General features: G+C 57.6%; 3 protein-coding genes across 6 annotated transcripts in view; 2 read left to right on the top strand and 1 right to left on the bottom strand.

Moving 5' to 3' along the window:
- hapln2 (hyaluronan and proteoglycan link protein 2) overlaps positions 1 to 12,776 on the top strand; it is a 50,599-nt gene extending 37,823 nt beyond the window's left edge. The window contains exons 3-6 of one of the 2 annotated variants that reach the window (XM_072548934.1): positions 24 to 374; positions 8,469 to 8,585; positions 10,439 to 10,624; positions 11,516 to 12,776. In XM_072548934.1, the coding sequence (XP_072405035.1) occupies positions 24 to 374; positions 8,469 to 8,585; positions 10,439 to 10,624; positions 11,516 to 11,802 (941 nt within the window). In that variant the 3' untranslated portion in view covers positions 11,803 to 12,776. The remainder of the gene's footprint in view (positions 1 to 23; positions 375 to 8,468; positions 8,586 to 10,438; positions 10,625 to 11,515) is intronic. The other variant, XM_072548935.1, reaches the window with a different exon arrangement.
- The window catches only part of mettl25b (methyltransferase like 25B), a 378,445-nt gene that overhangs the window by 237,683 nt on the left and 124,274 nt on the right, over positions 1 to 16,488 (top strand). The window lies entirely within an intron of this gene.
- Positions 13,177 to 16,488, bottom strand: part of LOC140454008 (brevican core protein-like) — a 51,773-nt gene continuing 48,461 nt past the window's right edge. For both annotated transcript variants that reach the window (XM_072548932.1, XM_072548933.1), the window contains 2 exons: positions 14,856 to 15,038; positions 13,177 to 14,023 (listed from right to left, as the gene is read on the bottom strand). In XM_072548932.1, coding sequence (XP_072405033.1) covers positions 13,950 to 14,023; positions 14,856 to 15,038 — 257 coding nt within the window. In that variant the 3' untranslated portion in view covers positions 13,177 to 13,949. The remainder of the gene's footprint in view (positions 14,024 to 14,855; positions 15,039 to 16,488) is intronic.

The following is a 16,488-nucleotide window of genomic DNA, read 5'->3' as shown; positions in this document are numbered from 1 at the left end:
ACTCTTGCTGTGCCCCCCCCCAGCGTCGCTGGGCCATATCCGGTACCTGGAGCGGTCGGGCCCGCGGGCGGTCAGCGCCCACGCCGGGGTGAACGTGACGCTGCCGTGCCGCCTCCGGGTGGTGCCCCGGGATTACCGCCTCAAGTGGGTGAAGCTGGGCCGCTCGCCGCGGGAGGACATCGCGCTGATGGCCGACGGCCGCCGGGAGCGCGCCCGCGGCGCCTTCGCCGCGCGAGCCTGGCTGGCCCGCGCCGACCGGCACGACCTCTCGCTGCGCCTGCGCGACGTCCGCCTGGAAGATTCTGGAAGCTACAAGTGCGAGCTCATCAACGGCGTCGACGACGACAGCGTCACCGTGGAGCTGCGGCTGGACGGTACGGGGTGGGGGGGGGGTGAGGGATGGGGGGTGAGGGGTGGGGTCTGGGGTGGGGTGTGAGGGGTGGGGTGTGAGGGGTGGGGTCTGGGGTGGGGTGTGAGGGGTGGGTTCTGGGGTGGGGTGGGAGGGGTGGGTTCTGGGGTGGGGTGGGAGGGGTGGGTTCTGGGGTGGGGTGGGAGGGATGGGGTGTGAGGGGTGGGGTCTGGGATGGGGTGTGAGGGGTGGGGTCTGGGGTGGGGTGGGGTGGGGTCTGGGGTGGGGTGTGTGGGATGGGGTGTGAGGGGTGGGTTCTGGGATGGGGTGTGAGGGGTGGGGTCTGGGGTGGGGTGGGGTCTGGGGTGGGGTGTGAGGGGTGGGGTCTGGGGGTGGGGTGTGAGGGATGGGGTGTGAGGGGTGGGGTCTGGGATGGGGGTGTGAGGGGTGGGGTCTGGGATGGGGTGTGAGGGGTGGGGTCTGGGGTGGGGTGGGGTCTGGGGTGGGGTGTGAGGGGTGGGGTCTGGGGTGGGGTGTGAGGGGTGGGGTGTGAGGGATGGGGTGTGAGGGGTGGGGTGTGAGGGGTGGGGTGTGAGGGGTGGGGTGTGAGGGGTGGGGTCTGGGGTGGGGTGTGAGGGGTGGGGTCTGGGGTGGGGTGTGAGGGGTGGGGTGTGAGGGGTGGGGTCTGGGGTGGGGTGTGAGGGGTGGGGTGTGAGGGGTGGGGTGTGAGGGGGTGGGGTCTGGGGTGGGGTGTGAGGGGTGGGGTCTGGGGTGGGGTGTGAGGGGTGGGGTCTGGGGTGGGGTGTGAGGGGTGGGTTCTGGGGTGGGGTGTGAGGGGTGGGGTGTGAGGGGTGGGTTCTGGGGTGGGGTGTGAGGGATGGGGTGTGAGGGGTGGGGTCTGGGATGGGGTGTGAGGGGTGGGGGTCTGGGGTGGGGTGGGGTGGGGTCTGGGGTGGGGTGTGAGGGATGGGGTGTGAGGGGTGGGTTCTGGGATGGGGTGTGAGGGGTGGGGTCTGGGGTGGGGTGGGGTCTGGGGTGGGGTGTGAGGGGTGGGGTCTGGGGTGGGGTGTGAGGGATGGGGTGTGAGGGGTGGGGTGTGAGGGGTGGGGTCTGGGATGGGGTGTGAGGGGTGGGGTCTGGGGTGGGGTGGGGTCTGGGATGGGGTGTGAGGGGTGGGGTCTGGGGTGGGGTGGGGTCTGGGGTGGGGTGTGAGGGGTGGGGTCTGGGGTGGGGTGTGAGGGGTGGGGGTGTGAGGGGTGGGGTCTGGGGTGGGGTGTGAGGGGTGGGGTGTGAGGGGTGGGGTCTGGGGTGGGGTGTGAGGGATGGGGTGTGAGGGGTGGGGTGTGAGGGGTGGGGTCTGGGGTGGGGTGTGAGGGGTGGGGTCTGGGGTGGGGTGTGAGGGGTGGGGTCTGGGGTGGGGTGTGAGGGGTGGGGTCTGGGGTGGGGTGTGAGGGATGGGGTGTGAGGGGTGGGGTGTGAGGGGTGGGGTCTGGGATGGGGTGTGAGGGGTGGGGTCTGGGATGGGGTGTGAGGGGTGGGGTCTGGGGTGGGGTGTGAGGGGTGGGGTCTGGGATGGGGTGTGAGGGGTGGGGTCTGGGGTGTGAGGGGTGGGGTCGGGGATGTGAGGGGTGGGGTCTGGGGTGGGGTGTGAGGGGTGGGGGTCTGGGGTGGGGTGTGAGGGGTGGGGTCTGGGGTGGGGTGTGAGGGGTGGGGTCTGGGGTGGGGTGTGAGGGGTGGGGTCTGGGGTGGGGTGTGAGGGGTGGGGTCTGGGATGGGGTGTGAGGGGTGGGGTGGTGAGGGGTGGGGTCTGGGATGGGGGTGTGAGGGGTGGGGTCAGGGGTGGGGTGTGAGGGGTGGGGTGTGAGGGGTGGGGTGTGAGGGGTGGGTTCTGGGGTGGGGTGTGAGGGGTGGGGTGTGAGGGATGGGGTGTGAGGGGTGGGTTCTGGGGTGTGAGGGGTGGGTTCTGGGGTGGGGTGTGAGGGATGGGGTGTGAGGGGTGGGGTCTGGGGTGTGAGGGGTGGGGTCTGGGGTGGGGTGTGAGGGGTGGGTTCTGGGGTGTGAGGGGGTGGGTTCTGGGATGTGAGGGGTGGGGTCTGGGGTGGGGTGTGAGGGGTGGGGTTGTGGGGTAGGGTGTGAGGGTGGGGTGTGAGGGGTGGGTTCTGGGGTGTGAGGGGTGGGTTCTGGGGTGTGAGGGGTGGGGTCTGGGATGTGAGGGGTGGGGTCTGGGGTGGGGTGTGAGGGGTGGGGTTGTGGGGTAGGGTGTGAGGGGTGGGGTCTGGGGTGTGAGGGGTGGGGTCTGGGGTGGGGTGTGAGGGGTGGGTTCTGGGGTGGGGTGTGAGGGATGGGGTGTGAGGGTGGGGTCTGGGGTGGGGTGTGAGGGGTGGGGTCTGGGATGGGGTGTGAGGGATGGGGTGTGAGGGATGGGGTGTGAGGGGTGGGTTCTGGGGTGGGGTGTGAGGGATGGGGTGTGAGGGGTGGGTTCTGGGGTGGGGTGTGAGGGGTGGGTTCTGGGGTGGGGTGTGAGGGATGGGGTGTGAGGGGTGGGGTCTGGGATGTGGTGTGAGGGGTGGGGTGTGAGGGGTGGGGTGTGAGGGGTGGGGTGTGAGGGGTGGGGTGTGAGGGGTGGGGTGTGAGGGGTGGGTTCTGGGGTGGGGTGTGAGGGATGGGGTGTGAGGGGTGGGGTCTGGGATGGGGTGTGAGGGGTGGGGTCTGGGATGGGGTGTGAGGGGTGGGGTCTGGGGTGGGGTGGGGTCTGGGGTGGGGTGTGAGGGGTGGGGTCTGGGGTGGGGTGTGAGGGATGGGGTGTGAGGGGTGGGGTGTGAGGGGTGGGGTCTGGGATGGGGTGTGAGGGGTGGGGTCTGGGGTGGGGTGGGGTCTGGGGTGGGGTGTGAGGGGTGGGGTCTGGGGTGGGGTGTGAGGGATGGGGTCTGGGGTGGGGTGTGAGGGATGGGGTGTGAGGGGTGGGGTGTGAGGGGTGGGGTGTGAGGGGTGGGGTGTGAGGGGTGGGGTCTGGGGTGGGGTGTGAGGGATGGGGTGTGAGGGTGGGGTGTGAGGGGTGGGGTCTGGGGTGTGAGGGGTGGGGTGTGAGGGGTGGGGTGTGAGGGATGGGGTGTGAGGGGTGGGGTGTGAGGGATGGGGTGTGAGGGGTGGGGTCTGGGATGGGGTGTGAGGGGTGGGGTCTGGGGTGGGGTGTGAGGGGTGGGGTCTGGGGTGGGGTGTGAGGGGTGGGGTCTGGGATGGGGTGTGAGGGGTGGGGTCTGGGGTGGGGTGTGAGGGGTGGGGTCTGGGGTGGGGTGTGAGGGATGGGGTGTGAGGGGTGGGGTGTGAGGGGTGGGGTCTGGGGTGGGGTGTGAGGGATGGGGTGTGAGGGGTGGGGTGTGAGGGGTGGGGTCTGGGGTGGGGTGTGAGGGGTGGGGTCTGGGGTGGGGTGTGAGGGGTGGGGTCTGGGGTGGGGTGTGAGGGGTGGGGTCTGGGGTGGGGTGTGAGGGGTGGGGTGTGAGGGGTGGGGTCTGGGATGGGGTGTGAGGGGTGGGGTCTGGGATGGGGTGTGAGGGGTGGGGTCTGGGGTGGAGTGTGAGGGGGTGGGGTCTGGGGTGTGAGGGGTGGGGTCGGGGATGTGAGGGGTGGGGTCTGGGGTGGGGGTGTGAGGGGTGGGGTCTGGGATGTGAGGGGTGGGGTCGGGGATGTGAGGGGTGGGGTCTGGGGTGGGGTGTGAGGGGTGGGGTCTGGGGTGGGGTGTGAGGGGTGGGGTCTGGGGTGGGGTGTGAGGGGTGGGGTGTGAGGGGTGGGGTCTGGGATGGGGTGTGAGGGGTGGGGTCAGGGGTGGGGTGTGAGGGGTGGGGTGTGAGGGGGTGGGTTCTGGGGTGGGGGTGTGAGGGGTGGGGTGGGTTCTGGGGTGGGGTGTGAGGGATGGGGTGTGAGGGGTGGGTTCTGGGGTGTGAGGGGTGGGTTCTGGGGTGGGGTGTGAGGGATGGGGTGTGAGGGGTGGGGTCTGGGGTGTGAGGGGTGGGGTCTGGGGTGGGGTGTGAGGGGTGGGTTCTGGGGTGTGAGGGGTGGGTTCTGGGATGTGAGGGGTGGGGTCTGGGGTGGGGTGTGAGGGGTGGAGTTGTGGGGTAGGGTGTGAGGGTGGGGTGTGAGGGGTGGGTTCTGGGGTGTGAGGGGTGGGTTCTGGGGTGTGAGGGGTGGGGTCTGGGATGTGAGGGGTGGGGTCTGGGGTGGGGTGTGAGGGGTGGGGTTGTCGGGTAGGGTGTGAGGGGTGGGGTCTGGGGTGTGAGGGGTGGGGTCTGGGGTGGGGTGTGAGGGGTGGGTTCTGGGGTGGGGTGTGAGGGATGGGGTGTGAGGGTGGGGTCTGGGATGGGGTGTGAGGGGTGGGTTCTGGGGTGTGAGGGGTGGGTTCTGGGATGTGAGGGGTGGGGTCTGGGGTGGGGTGTGAGGGGTGGGGTTGTGGGGTAGGGTGTGAGGGTGGGGTGTGAGGGGTGGGTTCTGGGGTGTGAGGGGTGGGTTCTGGGGTGTGAGGGGTGGGGTCTGAGATGTGAGGGGTGGGGTCTGGGGTGGGGTTTGAGGGGTGGGGTCTGGGGTGGGGGTGTGAGGGGTGGGGTAGGGTGTGAGGGGTGGGGTCTGGGGTGTGAGGTGTGAGGGGTGGGGTCTGGGGTGGGGTGTGAGGGGTGGGTTCTGGGGTGTGAGGGGTGGGTTCTGGGGTGGGGTGTGAGGGATGGGGTGTGAGGGGTGGGGTGTGAGGGATGGGGTGTGAGGGGTGGGGTGTGAGGGGTGGGGTCTGGGATGGGGTGTGAGGGGTGGGGTCTGGGATGGGGTGTGAGGGGTGGGGTGTGAGGGGTGGGGTCTGGGATGGGGTGTGAGGGATGGGGTGTGAGGGGTGGGGTGTGAGGGGTGGGGTCTGGGATGGGGTGTGAGGGGTGGGGTCTGGGATGGGGTGTGAGGTAGGGTGTGAGGGGTGGGGTCTGGGGTGTGAGGTGTGAGGGGTGGGTTCTGGGGTGTGAGGTGTGAGGGGTGGGTTCTGGGGTGGGGTGTGAGGGGTGGGGTCTGGGATGGGGTGTGAGGGGTGGGGTCTGGGGTGGGGTGTGAGGGGTGGGGTGGGTTCTGGGGTGGGGTGTGAGGGATGGGGTGTGAGGGGTGGGGGGGGTTGGGGGTGGGGTGTGAGGGGTGGGGTCTGGTGTGTGAGGGGTGGGGTCTGGGGTGGGGTGTGAGGGGTGGGTTCTGGGGTGTGAGGGGTGGGTTCTGGGATGTGAGGGGTGGGGTCTGGGGTGGGGTGTGAGGGGTGGGGTTGTGGGGTAGGGGTGTGAGGGTGGGGTGTGAGGGAGTGGGTTCTGGGGTGTGAGGGGTGGGGTCGGGGATGTGAGGGGTGGGGGTCTGGGATGTGAGGGGTGGTGGGTCTGGGGTGGAGGTGTGAGGGGTGGGGTTCTGGGGTGGGGTGTGAGGGTGAGGGGTGGGGTTGTGGGGTAGGGTGTGAGGGGTGGGAGTCTGGGGTGTGAGGTGTGAGGGGTGGGGTCTGGGGTGGGTTCTGGGGGTGGGGTGTGAGGGATGGGGTGTGAGGGTGGGGTCTGGGATGGGGTGTGAGGGGTGGGTTCTGGGAGGTGTGAGGGGTGGGTTCTGGGATGTGAGGGGTGGGGGTCTGGGGTGGGGGTGTGAGGGGTGGGGTTGTGGGGTAGGGTGTGAGGGTGGGGTGTGAGGGGTGGGTTCTGGGGTGTGAGGGGTGGGTTCTGGGGTGTGAGGGGTGGGGTCTGGGATGTGAGGGGTGGGGTTGTGGGGTAGGGTGTGAGGGGTGGGGTCTGGGGGTGTGAGGTGTGAGGGGTTGGGGTCTTGGGGTGGGGGTGTGAGGGGTGGGGTGTGAGGGGGTGGGGTCTTGGGGTGGGGTGTGAGGGTGGGGTGTGTGAGGGGTGGGCTCTGGGGTTGGGGGTGGGTATTGGGGTCTGGGGTGGGTCCTGGGGTCTTGGGGTGGGCTCTGGGGTCTTGGGGTGGGCTCTAGTGTTGAGGGTGGGGTATTGAGGGTCTGGGAGTGGGGGTTTTGGGGTCTGGGGGTTGGGTCTGGGGTTGAGGTCGGGGTGTTGGGGTGGGTCTGGGGGTTGGGGTGGAATCTGAGGGTTGGGTCTGGGAGTGGGGTTGAGTGTGAGGGGGGTGTGAGGGTTGGGGGTGTGGGGTCTGGGGGTTGGGTCTGAAGTTGGGGGTGAGTGTGTGAGGGTTGCGTCTTGGTTGGGGGTGGGATGTGAGGGTTGCGTCCTTTGGGGGTGGGAGTGAGAGTTGGGTCTTTTTTTGGGGGTGAGGTGTAAGGGTTGGATCTGGGGTTGAGGGGTGGAGTGAGGGTTGGCTCTTGGGTTGGAGGTGGAATACGAGGTTTGTGTTTTTGCTTGGGGGTGTGAGTGAGGGTTGGGTCTTGGGTTTGAGGGTCGGAGTGAGTGTTGTGTTTTTCGGTTGGATTGGGTCCTTTGGTTGGGGTGGGTGTGAGGGTTGGGTCTTGGCTTGGGGTTGGAGAGAGGGTTAGGTCTTGGGGTGGGGATGGAGCGAGGGTCTTGGGGTTAGGAGTTGAGCAAGGGTTGGGTCTTGGGGGTAGGGAGTGCAGCGAGGGTTGGAGGGTGGGAGTGAGTGTTGTGTCTTGGGTTGGGGGTGGGTGAGGATTGGGTCTTGGGTTGGGGTGGAGTGAGTGTTGTGTCTTGGGTTGGGGGTGGGTGAGGATTGGGTCTTGGGTTGGGGGTGGAGCGAGGGTTGGGGTTGGGATCGAGGGTTAAGTCTTGGGTTGAGGAATGGGGAGTGAGGAGTGGGGTGTGAGGGTTGTGTCTTGGGTTGGGGGTGTGGAGCGAGGGTTGGGAGTGGGAGTTAGGGTTGGGTCTTGTGTTGGGGGTGAGGTGTGAGGGTTGGGTTTTTTTTGGGGTAGGGGTTGGGTCTTGGGTTGGGGGTGGGATGTGAGGGTTGGGTCTTGGGTTGAGGGTGGGAGTGAGTGTTGTGTCTTGGGTTGGGAGTGGTGTGAGGGTTGGGTCTTAGGGTTGTGAGTAGAGTGAGGGTTGGGTCTTGGGGTTAGGAGTGGAGCGAGGGTTGGGGGTGGGAGTGAGTGTTGTGTCTTGGGTTGGGGGTGGGGTATGAGGATTGGGTCTTTGGTTGAGGGTGGAGTGATTGTCTTGGGTTGGTGTTGGGTGTTGGGTGTTGGGGTTAGGAGCAGAGCGTGGTGTGTGGTTGAAGGTGGGAGGTCAGGTTGTGGGGTGGGGTGGGGGGGGGGGAATTGGGTGCTGGGGGTTGAGAGTTGTGCAGGTAGGGAGGGGTGGTGGGGTTTAGGGTGGAGGTTGTGTGCTTGGGTTGTGAGTTGAATGGTGGAGTAGAGAGCTGTACCACAGGGAGAGGCCATTTGGTCCCTCTGCTGAGCACCTGGTCTTTTAATCCAAGGTCCTCCCAACCTTGCTCCCCTTCTTCATCTCAACACCTGCGCCCCCAACACTTGACACCACCACCAGCTCCTCCCCACCCTCCCCCGTACCATCATTCTACCTTTCTATTGCTTTCTCCCTCACTTCACTTCACTTCACTTCACTTCCGCACCTTGCCCACATCTTAGCTATTCCCCTTGACTATCACAAGGCCTTGACAGCAAGGGCAAAAATAAAAATTGCTGGAGAAACTCAGATCTGGCAGCACCTGTGGAGAGAAAGCACAGTTAATATTTTGGATCCAGTTACCCTTCTTCAGAAAGTTACTCGACCCAAAACATTAACTGTGAATTCTCTCTCTGCAGATGCAGCCAGGCATGCTGAGTTTTCCCAGCAATTTCTGGTTTTGTTTTTGATTTCCAACATCCTCTATGAATTGGAGTTAGTAGCCCATTGTGGTTCACTGTAAGTGATGGTCCACAGCTTTGGCCGTGTGCTTCTTGAAAGGAATTATGTGCAATTCCAAACTGCTGCCTCTCACATGGCCGATCTATTTAAAATGACTATCTCTCCATTCTGGGTGGCACTAAAATAGTTGCCCTTCCTGCTATGAGTGTTCTCAATATAGTTGTCTCTCCACTTGTTGAGTGTGGTTAAAATGGCTGTCTGTCCCATTGCCAGATGTGATTAATATGGCTATCTGTCCCTTTGCTGTATGTAATTAAAAGAGGTACCTGTTCTTTCACCAGGCGTGGTGTTTCCATACCAAGCAAACAAGGGCCGCTACCAGTTCACCTATTACCAGGCCGTGCAGGCATGCAAGGAGCAGGATGCCAAGCTTGCCACATTCCAGCAGCTCTTCGAAGGTAAGGACTGCAGGAGAGCAGTGCCTAACGTGCCAGTCACATTGTGATGAGGAAAGCAGGAGAGCACAAAGTGATTGCATGAGAAAGAAAACTGACCAGAGAGTACTTTCCAATTTTCGGGGACTAGTTTATGGTTTTCTGGCACTCTTTGTAAACCTTCACTCACAGTCAGTTAAAGCAGTTGACATGAGGATTTTGGGATATCATTCTAGCTTTGTTCTTTGTGAATTTCTGCCAAATTTGGATTCCACCTACAACTCCCAATTTACATTGTCACACCCCTTCTCCCCTCACCATCTCTGCTACTATCATTGAGTGCTCTCTAAATAGCCCTATTGCTGGGAAAGGTTAAAAAGGCGGCCACTTCTGTTGCCATGCCCCATTTTCCATACCACCTGATCCAGGACCTCAGTAGTTCTCCTCAGAAATTCATCGCCAGTATTAGAGTTATAGATTTGTTTCTCACAGGGGTTTGATGGAAAGGGGTTGGGGTTCCTTTTGTGGAGAAATTTGCAAAGAAAAACACCATAGACCATCAGGAATGATCGGCACACAGTGTCCTTGAGACCCTACAGGAAAAAAAGTGGGTGGATCCTGTTGGGTTGTTCCCTGAGCAGACTGTCAAAGCCATTTGGCAGAATGTCTCATTGCGAAATCTTTCCAACAAGTACCAAGACATTGCTTGGGTGGTGGTGAGAAGAGCACTACCTATGAGATCTTTCATGTACCGCCCAGTCAGCCTGGGTCCCTGAATGCTGCTGCCCTCAAAGTGCTCATGGAGCTTGAGACTATCACGCATCTCCTTCTGGAATGTGCCTTTGAAATGAAGTCTGGAGAAAGGGCAGTGCTTTTTGTCCAGGTTCATTCTGAGCAACTCCATGAGGCAGGACTCTGTGCTGTGTGGTCTGTTTCCCAGGACATATACTGAGACAAACATCAATTGCATCTGGAAGACCATTAACCTGGTGAAAGGTGCCTGTTGGTGTGCCTAAAACTTGTTGCTCTTCCAGGAGTTGATGCTGACCGAGTATTGCAGACTGGCACACTCCAAGGTCCAAGACTATGTGCTGAGGGTTGTACTAAAGCTTGGGGCACATGCCCCTAAGGGGCAGTGGGAAAAGACCACCGTCTGAGGTCTTCTCGCTGAAGTGGGAGTCTCTCCAGTCCATTATCGGACCCTTCGAGTGCCTCAAACGCATGTATGCTTTGTATATGTAAGAGCTGTCTCTAGTTAGTTTAGATAGAGTCAAACTCCAATGTTTGTTTCCTTGATATGCTACTGTACAGAACTGAACTGCTTTGGGACTATGCATATTTAGAAAGATTTTTATGAATAAAGGATGGTTTTTAAGTAAAAACAGAAAGGGGGTGGGGTGGTGCTGAAGGAATTGGCGATGGTGCAGCTGAAAAACTACAACAGGATAGCAGCTGGATAGGGCATAGTTGCTGCCCCTTGATCTCCAGTCAGAGGCCCCATTCTTCCAGCTTTTGCGTGCTGCTTATCCAATCATAGGCTTAGTCTCAGAAGGAGCAGAAAAGGCATTGGAGGAGCAGGGAGGGGGAGAGATGGAACATGCAGTTGGAGGACCAGAGAGGTTGGGAGAGGCAGTGCATGTGATTGGAGGAGTAGGGAGGCCAGGTGGTGTGGAGAATGCGATTGGAGGAACAGGAAGGACAGAAGAGATGGTTGGGAAGGGGATTGTTGGGAGATAGGGTTTTTGGGTCGCGGATGTGTGTTGACAGATTTTTTTCAGGTGGCGTTTGTAGATGGGAGGAAGGTTTTGGGAAGGGAGTGGTTGGCAAATCAGTGAATCTGGCTGAGCTGACAACTCCGACTTTGGGCCCTTGGACAGAGTGGCAGAAGGGTCTGGACTGGTGTAATGCTGGATGGCTGGAAGATGGGACAGTTCACTATCCGGTCGCTGTCCCTCGGGAGCCCTGTGGGGGCAAGAACCTGCCACCAGGAATCAGGAGTTATGGAGCCCGGGACAAGCAGCGTGACCGCTTTGATGCCTTCTGTTTCACCTCCACCATCAAAGGTAATTCCTCCAAACATCCACAGAGTAACCTTGAGGGAACACATCCTCCCAACTGTATTCCTACAGTGTCGAAGAGTGTACTGCGGGAAAAGCACAGCCGGTCAGGGACCATCCGACAAGCAGGAGAATCGACATTTCGAGCATAAACTCTTCATCAGGAAATGTCAATTCTCCTTCTCCCAGATGTTGTCTGACCTGCTGTGTGTTTCTAACACCACACTCTTCAACTCTGATCTCCAGCATCTACACTCCTGTCTTTCTCCCTGTATTCCCACAGTGCCTGCCCTCGCCTTGGGATGTAACAAAGCACTTGGTAGCCCAGCACTCACTCAGTGCTGACTCTGCCAGTGCCCACTTCCTCAGCGCTGGTCCTCTGCCAGTGCCCCCTTCCTCAGTGCTAATCCTCCAACAGGTTGGTGCTCCTGCAGCACTGAATCTCCAACAGGGCTGTGCTCCCTCAGCTCTAACCCTCTGCCAGTGTCTGCTTCCTCAGTGCTGAAACCCTGACAGGGCAGCATTCCTTTAGTGCTGATCCTCTGACAGTGCCCACTCCCTTAACACTGACCCTCTGACAGTATTGCTGATAACAGGCAGATACCACCATCTGTTGGATGAGTGGAGCAGTACATACACTGTCCTTGAACCTAATAATTGTTACGTGATACATTTATTTAGACATGCTTTGTGAGATTCTTGAGACTATAAATGAAATTCTGTATCTCACCCCATGCTGTCCCTATCCTGGGAGTATTTGAAGGGGGTGGGTGAACAAAGGGAGCTTTACACTGTACCTAATCTTGTGTTGTCCGTGACCTGGTAGTGCTTGATGGGAGGGGACAGTGTAGAGGGAGCTTTACTCTGTATCTAACCCCCATTTCCTTCTCCAACCAGGCTCGGTGTATTTCCGGAGAGAGTCTGCCATGTTTGACTACGTTGGGGGCACTAGTGCGTGTCGCCGTGATGGGGCCACCGTGGCCAAGGTCGGTCAAGTGTACTCAGCCTGGAGGTTCTCTGGGCTGAACCATTGTGAGCCAGGCTGGCTGGCAGATGGCAGTGTGCGTTACCCCATTGTCTCTCCCCGGTCCCGGTGTGGGGGACCCCAGCCTGGTGTGCGCAGCCTCGGCTTCCCCAGACTCTCCCACCGTGCATATGGGGTCTACTGCTACAAACCACGATGAGCTCTCCCTTCCCAATCCCCAAAATCACCCCACCCCACTGCCACCTTCACCACACATCCTCTCAACCATCCCCCCACATTCCTTCCCTCACTGTTCAACAGGCTTGAGAGAGGCTGACAAGTTTCCGCCTATTGCTGTGTAACAAGCTCAAGGATGGAGCTGAATGCTCTCCAGTTCCTGCATAACAGGCTCGAGGAGCAGGCTGAATGGCCTCCTCCAGTTCCTGTGCAACAAGGCTCGAGGAGGGAGTTGAATGGCCTCCTGTTCCTTTGTCACGGACCCGAGGGTGGGGCTGAATGGCCTTCTCCTGTTCTTAGTTTCAGTGTGTCTCTGTACCAGACCCCTTCATCCAGACGGGGGAATGGATATAAACAACAGTCATTGATAAGTTCATTTTAGGGAACTCAGGAGAAATGTCATCATACAGAGAACGGGGGAACGTGAAACTACACTTCAATGGATTGAATCAACTGACGCTTTGAAAAAGAGGAAGACGAGCAGATGTGGGAATGATGACGGCTGGGGGAATGTTGAAGATGATGTTGAGTGGCTGAGAGGAGATAGGTGGAATTGAAGGACATCTGCGTGCAGTACTGACAAAACATGCCAAACGGCCTTTCCTGCACTTGGATACAACTTCTTTGCTCTATACTAATGTAACTGCTGTTGCCTCCTGCTGGTCTAATGTATAATGGTGACCATCCAGAGCTAAGCTACTAGACTCTGTTGTTTCTAATATTTATTAGTGGGGGACGTAATTGGAACAGCAACTTCTAAATAGGTTATAAAGCACTTCCTGCTAGCATTAGCCATGTCTTCACTGATGATCATTTAATAGCCACTTAGAGACACTAATCATCTGTATCGTAAACCCTCAGTAGTTGGACTTTGGAAGTGATTTGTGTTCTCCCTTGCTGCTAATACATATTTTTGCAAGATGCTGTGGAATTAAAATGGAATTGTGAATTTGTAAATTTTTCATTCCATGGTTTCATTTTTTTGTACTGAATTCCTTGATGTTGCCAGTTCTTGGGGATACACCATGCACTGGGTCCATTCACCTAACCGTCAGCTCTCATCATGTCTGAGTGACCGTTCTTCCTGGGAGAATGGGGGTCGATCAACAACACATCCTAAGATAACATTTCACCAACCAATATGGGCCGAGACCAGGAACAATCCCCATGCTGAAACTAAATGGGATTGTGTACAATAGGAGTAAATGGGAAGGGGGTTGGGTCCATTGGGATTGTGTACAGTGGGAGTTGGAAGAGGTGTTGTAATATTTTGAAAAGGTAATTCTTGGAAAGATGTTTGAGATACTTAAAGGCTGTGCTTCATTTCACTGACCCAATTTAAAAATAACAACTCGAGAAAAGGCACATTTCAAATTTATTATAATTTGAGGTGTAAAAGGATACAAATGAATTCAGCAGCAGCAAAACCCCGTGTGTTCTCTTGTAAGGCTGTCTGATTTGTACGGTTAGAATTGAGAACAATAGAAGTCACCTGAAGGGTAGTGAGACCAACAATGGACATGGTCTGGTGCAGAAAGATATACAATGGACAATCCAGTGGAGGGTTGAGTAACTTCCCACAATATAAGCATTGAACAGGGCGTTAGATACAGAATAAAGCTTCCTCTGCACAGTCTCCTATCAGACACTCCCAGGACAGGGACTGCAAGGGGTTAGATGCAAGAGTAAAGCTCTATCTACACTGCTCTTCCCCCATCAAACACTCCTAGGACAGGGACAGCAAGGGATTAGAGTAAAGCTGCTTCTGCACTGACACCCTTAAACACTCCAAGGACAGGAACAGCCCAGTGTTAGATACAGAGTGTGGGAGAGAGCCCGAAACCAGGGGCAAGCTTTAACACAACTTATGGCAGCAGCTCAGAGAGAGGATTTCTATTAGTGCTTAGGAAGGTGTTTCTTATCCCTCTGTTAGTTCACACACAGGACGTGCTAGGAGGTCAGTGGTTCGACTTTACACGGAATTATTCTTTCAAAGTTAAAAGTCCAGCCGTTTCAGATTGTATGGTGAGGTTTAGCAGTTCCAGTTGTATTTGCTTGGACAGATGTGATGACCTGGAACTATCCTCTCATCTGGAATGAGTAGGATACCCGAGAGATTCCCAAAGCTCCTTATTCCAACAACATAGCTGCCAAGGAATTGGTGTCATCTTCCTGGCTACTGGGCACCACGGTGTAATTGGAAACTGCAAGAAATAGGGAAAAGAACAAGGAAACAGTCATTGAGGGCACCTTAAAAGACTGGGCAACTTTCCAATTATGGTAAATCCTGGGCTTGGATATAGACTAAAGCTTTATCTACGTTATCCACATAAAACACTCCTCAGACAAAACAGGTTAAAAATCACACAACACCAGATTTAAAATCAGGTAGCTGATGAAGGAGCAGTCCTCCAAAAGCTAGTACTTCCAAATAAACCTGTTGGACTATTACCTGGTGTTGTGTGATTTTTAAAAAAAAAACTTTGTCCACCCCCAGTCCAACATCGTCACCTCCACATCAGGACAAACCAGCACAGGGGTTAGGTACATGGTAAAGCACCCTCTACACTATCCCCATTAAATATTTATAGGAACAAGATTCCACAGGGAGAGTTAGAGTGTGAAGTTCTCTGTACACTGTTACCACTATTAAACACTCCCAAGACAGGGGCAGCATGGGATTAGATACAGAGTAAAGACCTGTCAATGCTTTTAAATTGAAAGTAGAGCTACCACTGCTCTTTTAACCTTAGATTAAAATTGCTTCTACACTGTCCCCATCAAATGCTCCCATGACAGGGACAGCATAGGGTTAGATACAGAGTAAAGCTCCCTCTACACTGTTATCCCCATCAAACACTCTCAGGACAGGGCAGCATAGGGTTAGATACAGTAAAACTCCTTCTACCCTATCCCCCTCCATCAAACATTCCCAGGACAGGGACAGCATGGGGTTAGATACAGGGTAAAGCTGTCTCAACACAGTCATTTTAAACAGCATCCAGTAATATCACATTCCGCCCTACTGCAACTCACCATGTGTGCAGACAATCCGTGGCTGCTCCCAGCTGCCATCTGCCTGGCATCTGATGATGGGTACATGGCTTTGGGAGAAGCCTGCTTTGCACTGGTATCGCACGACTGAGTCGGTTTCATATCTGACTTTGAGCTTGCCAAGTAACTGAGCCTTTGGCACTGCAGGGGGTGGCCCACACGATCCTATCCACACAACCACCACAGGAAGGGAGACAGAGCACAGAAAAACAGGTCAAACACCCCTTGGGGGAGGGAGAGAGAGAGAGAGAGGCGGGGGGAGAGGGCGTGTGGCAGGGAGAGGTTGTGTGGCTTTCCTGTAACAGGATTGTTGAGGAACAAGGGGTTTCAGCTCATGAACAGAATCTGGAGCAGCACAGTGTCTCAATGGTTAGCACTGCACCTCACAGCGTCAAGATCCCAGGTTTGATTCCATCCTTGGGCAACTGTCTGTGTGCAGTTTGAACGTTCCCCTTGTGTATATCCGGGTTTCCTGTCGGTGCTGTGGTTTACTCTCTCAGTCCAAAGATGTGCCGGTTATGGTGGAGTGGCCATGGGGAATTGTCCTATAATGTCCAGGGTTGTGCAGTTCAGGGTGGATTGGCCATTGGTAATTTTCCCATAGTGTCCAGGGATGTGCAGGTTAGGGTAGATTGGCCGTGGGAAATTGTCCCGTAGTCTCCAGGGATGTGCAAGTTAGGGTAGATTGTCCATCGGAAATTGTCTTGTAGTGTCCAGGGATGTGCAGGTTGGACTGGATTGGCCATGGGAAATTGTCCCATAGTGTCCAGGGATGTGCATGTCAGGGTGGATTGGCCATGGGTAATTGTCCCATAGTGCCCAGGTATGTGCAGATTAGGATGGATTAGCTGTGGGAAATTGTCCCATAGTGCCCAGGGATGTGCAGGTTAGGGTGGATTGGCTGTGGGAAATTGTCCCATTGTGCCCAGGGGTGTGCAGGTTAGGGTGGATTGGCCATGGGGAATTGTCCCATAGTGCCCAGGAGTGTGCAGGTTAGGGTGGATTGGTTGTGGGAAATTGTCCCATAGTGCCCAGGGATATGCAGGTTAGGGTGGATTGGCCGTGGGAAATTGTCGCATACTGTCCAGGGATGTGCAGGTTAGGGTAGATTGGCCAAGGCAAATTGTCCCATAGTGCCCAGGGATGTGCAGGTTAGGGTAGATTGGCCATGGGGAATTGTCCCATCGTGCCCAGGGATGTGCAGGTTAGGGTGGATTGGCCATGGGGAATTGTCCCATAGTGCACAGGGATGTGCAGGTAAGGATGGATTGGCCGTGGGAAATTGTCCCATAGTGCCCAGGGATGTGCAGGTTAGGGTGGACTGGCCGTGGGAAATTGTCCCATAGTGTCCAGGGATGTGCAGGTTAGGGTAGGTTGGCCATGGGAAATTGTCCCATAGTGCGCAGCGATGTGCAGGTTAGGGTGGATTGGCCATGGGAAATTGTCCCCTAGTGTTCAGGGATGTGCAGGTTAGGGTGGATTGGCCATGGGAAATTGCCCCATTGTGCCCAGGGGTGTGCAGGTTAGGGTGGATTGGCCATGGGGAATACTCCCATAGTGTCCAGGGATGTGCAGTTCAAGGTGGATTGGCCATGGATAATTGTCCTGTAGTGTT

Source organism: Chiloscyllium punctatum, chromosome 28 (genome assembly GCF_047496795.1).
Source record: "Chiloscyllium punctatum isolate Juve2018m chromosome 28, sChiPun1.3, whole genome shotgun sequence".
Classification (NCBI taxonomy): Eukaryota; Metazoa; Chordata; class Chondrichthyes; order Orectolobiformes; family Hemiscylliidae; genus Chiloscyllium; species Chiloscyllium punctatum.
This window is presented reverse-complemented; position numbering and strand designations above follow the sequence as displayed.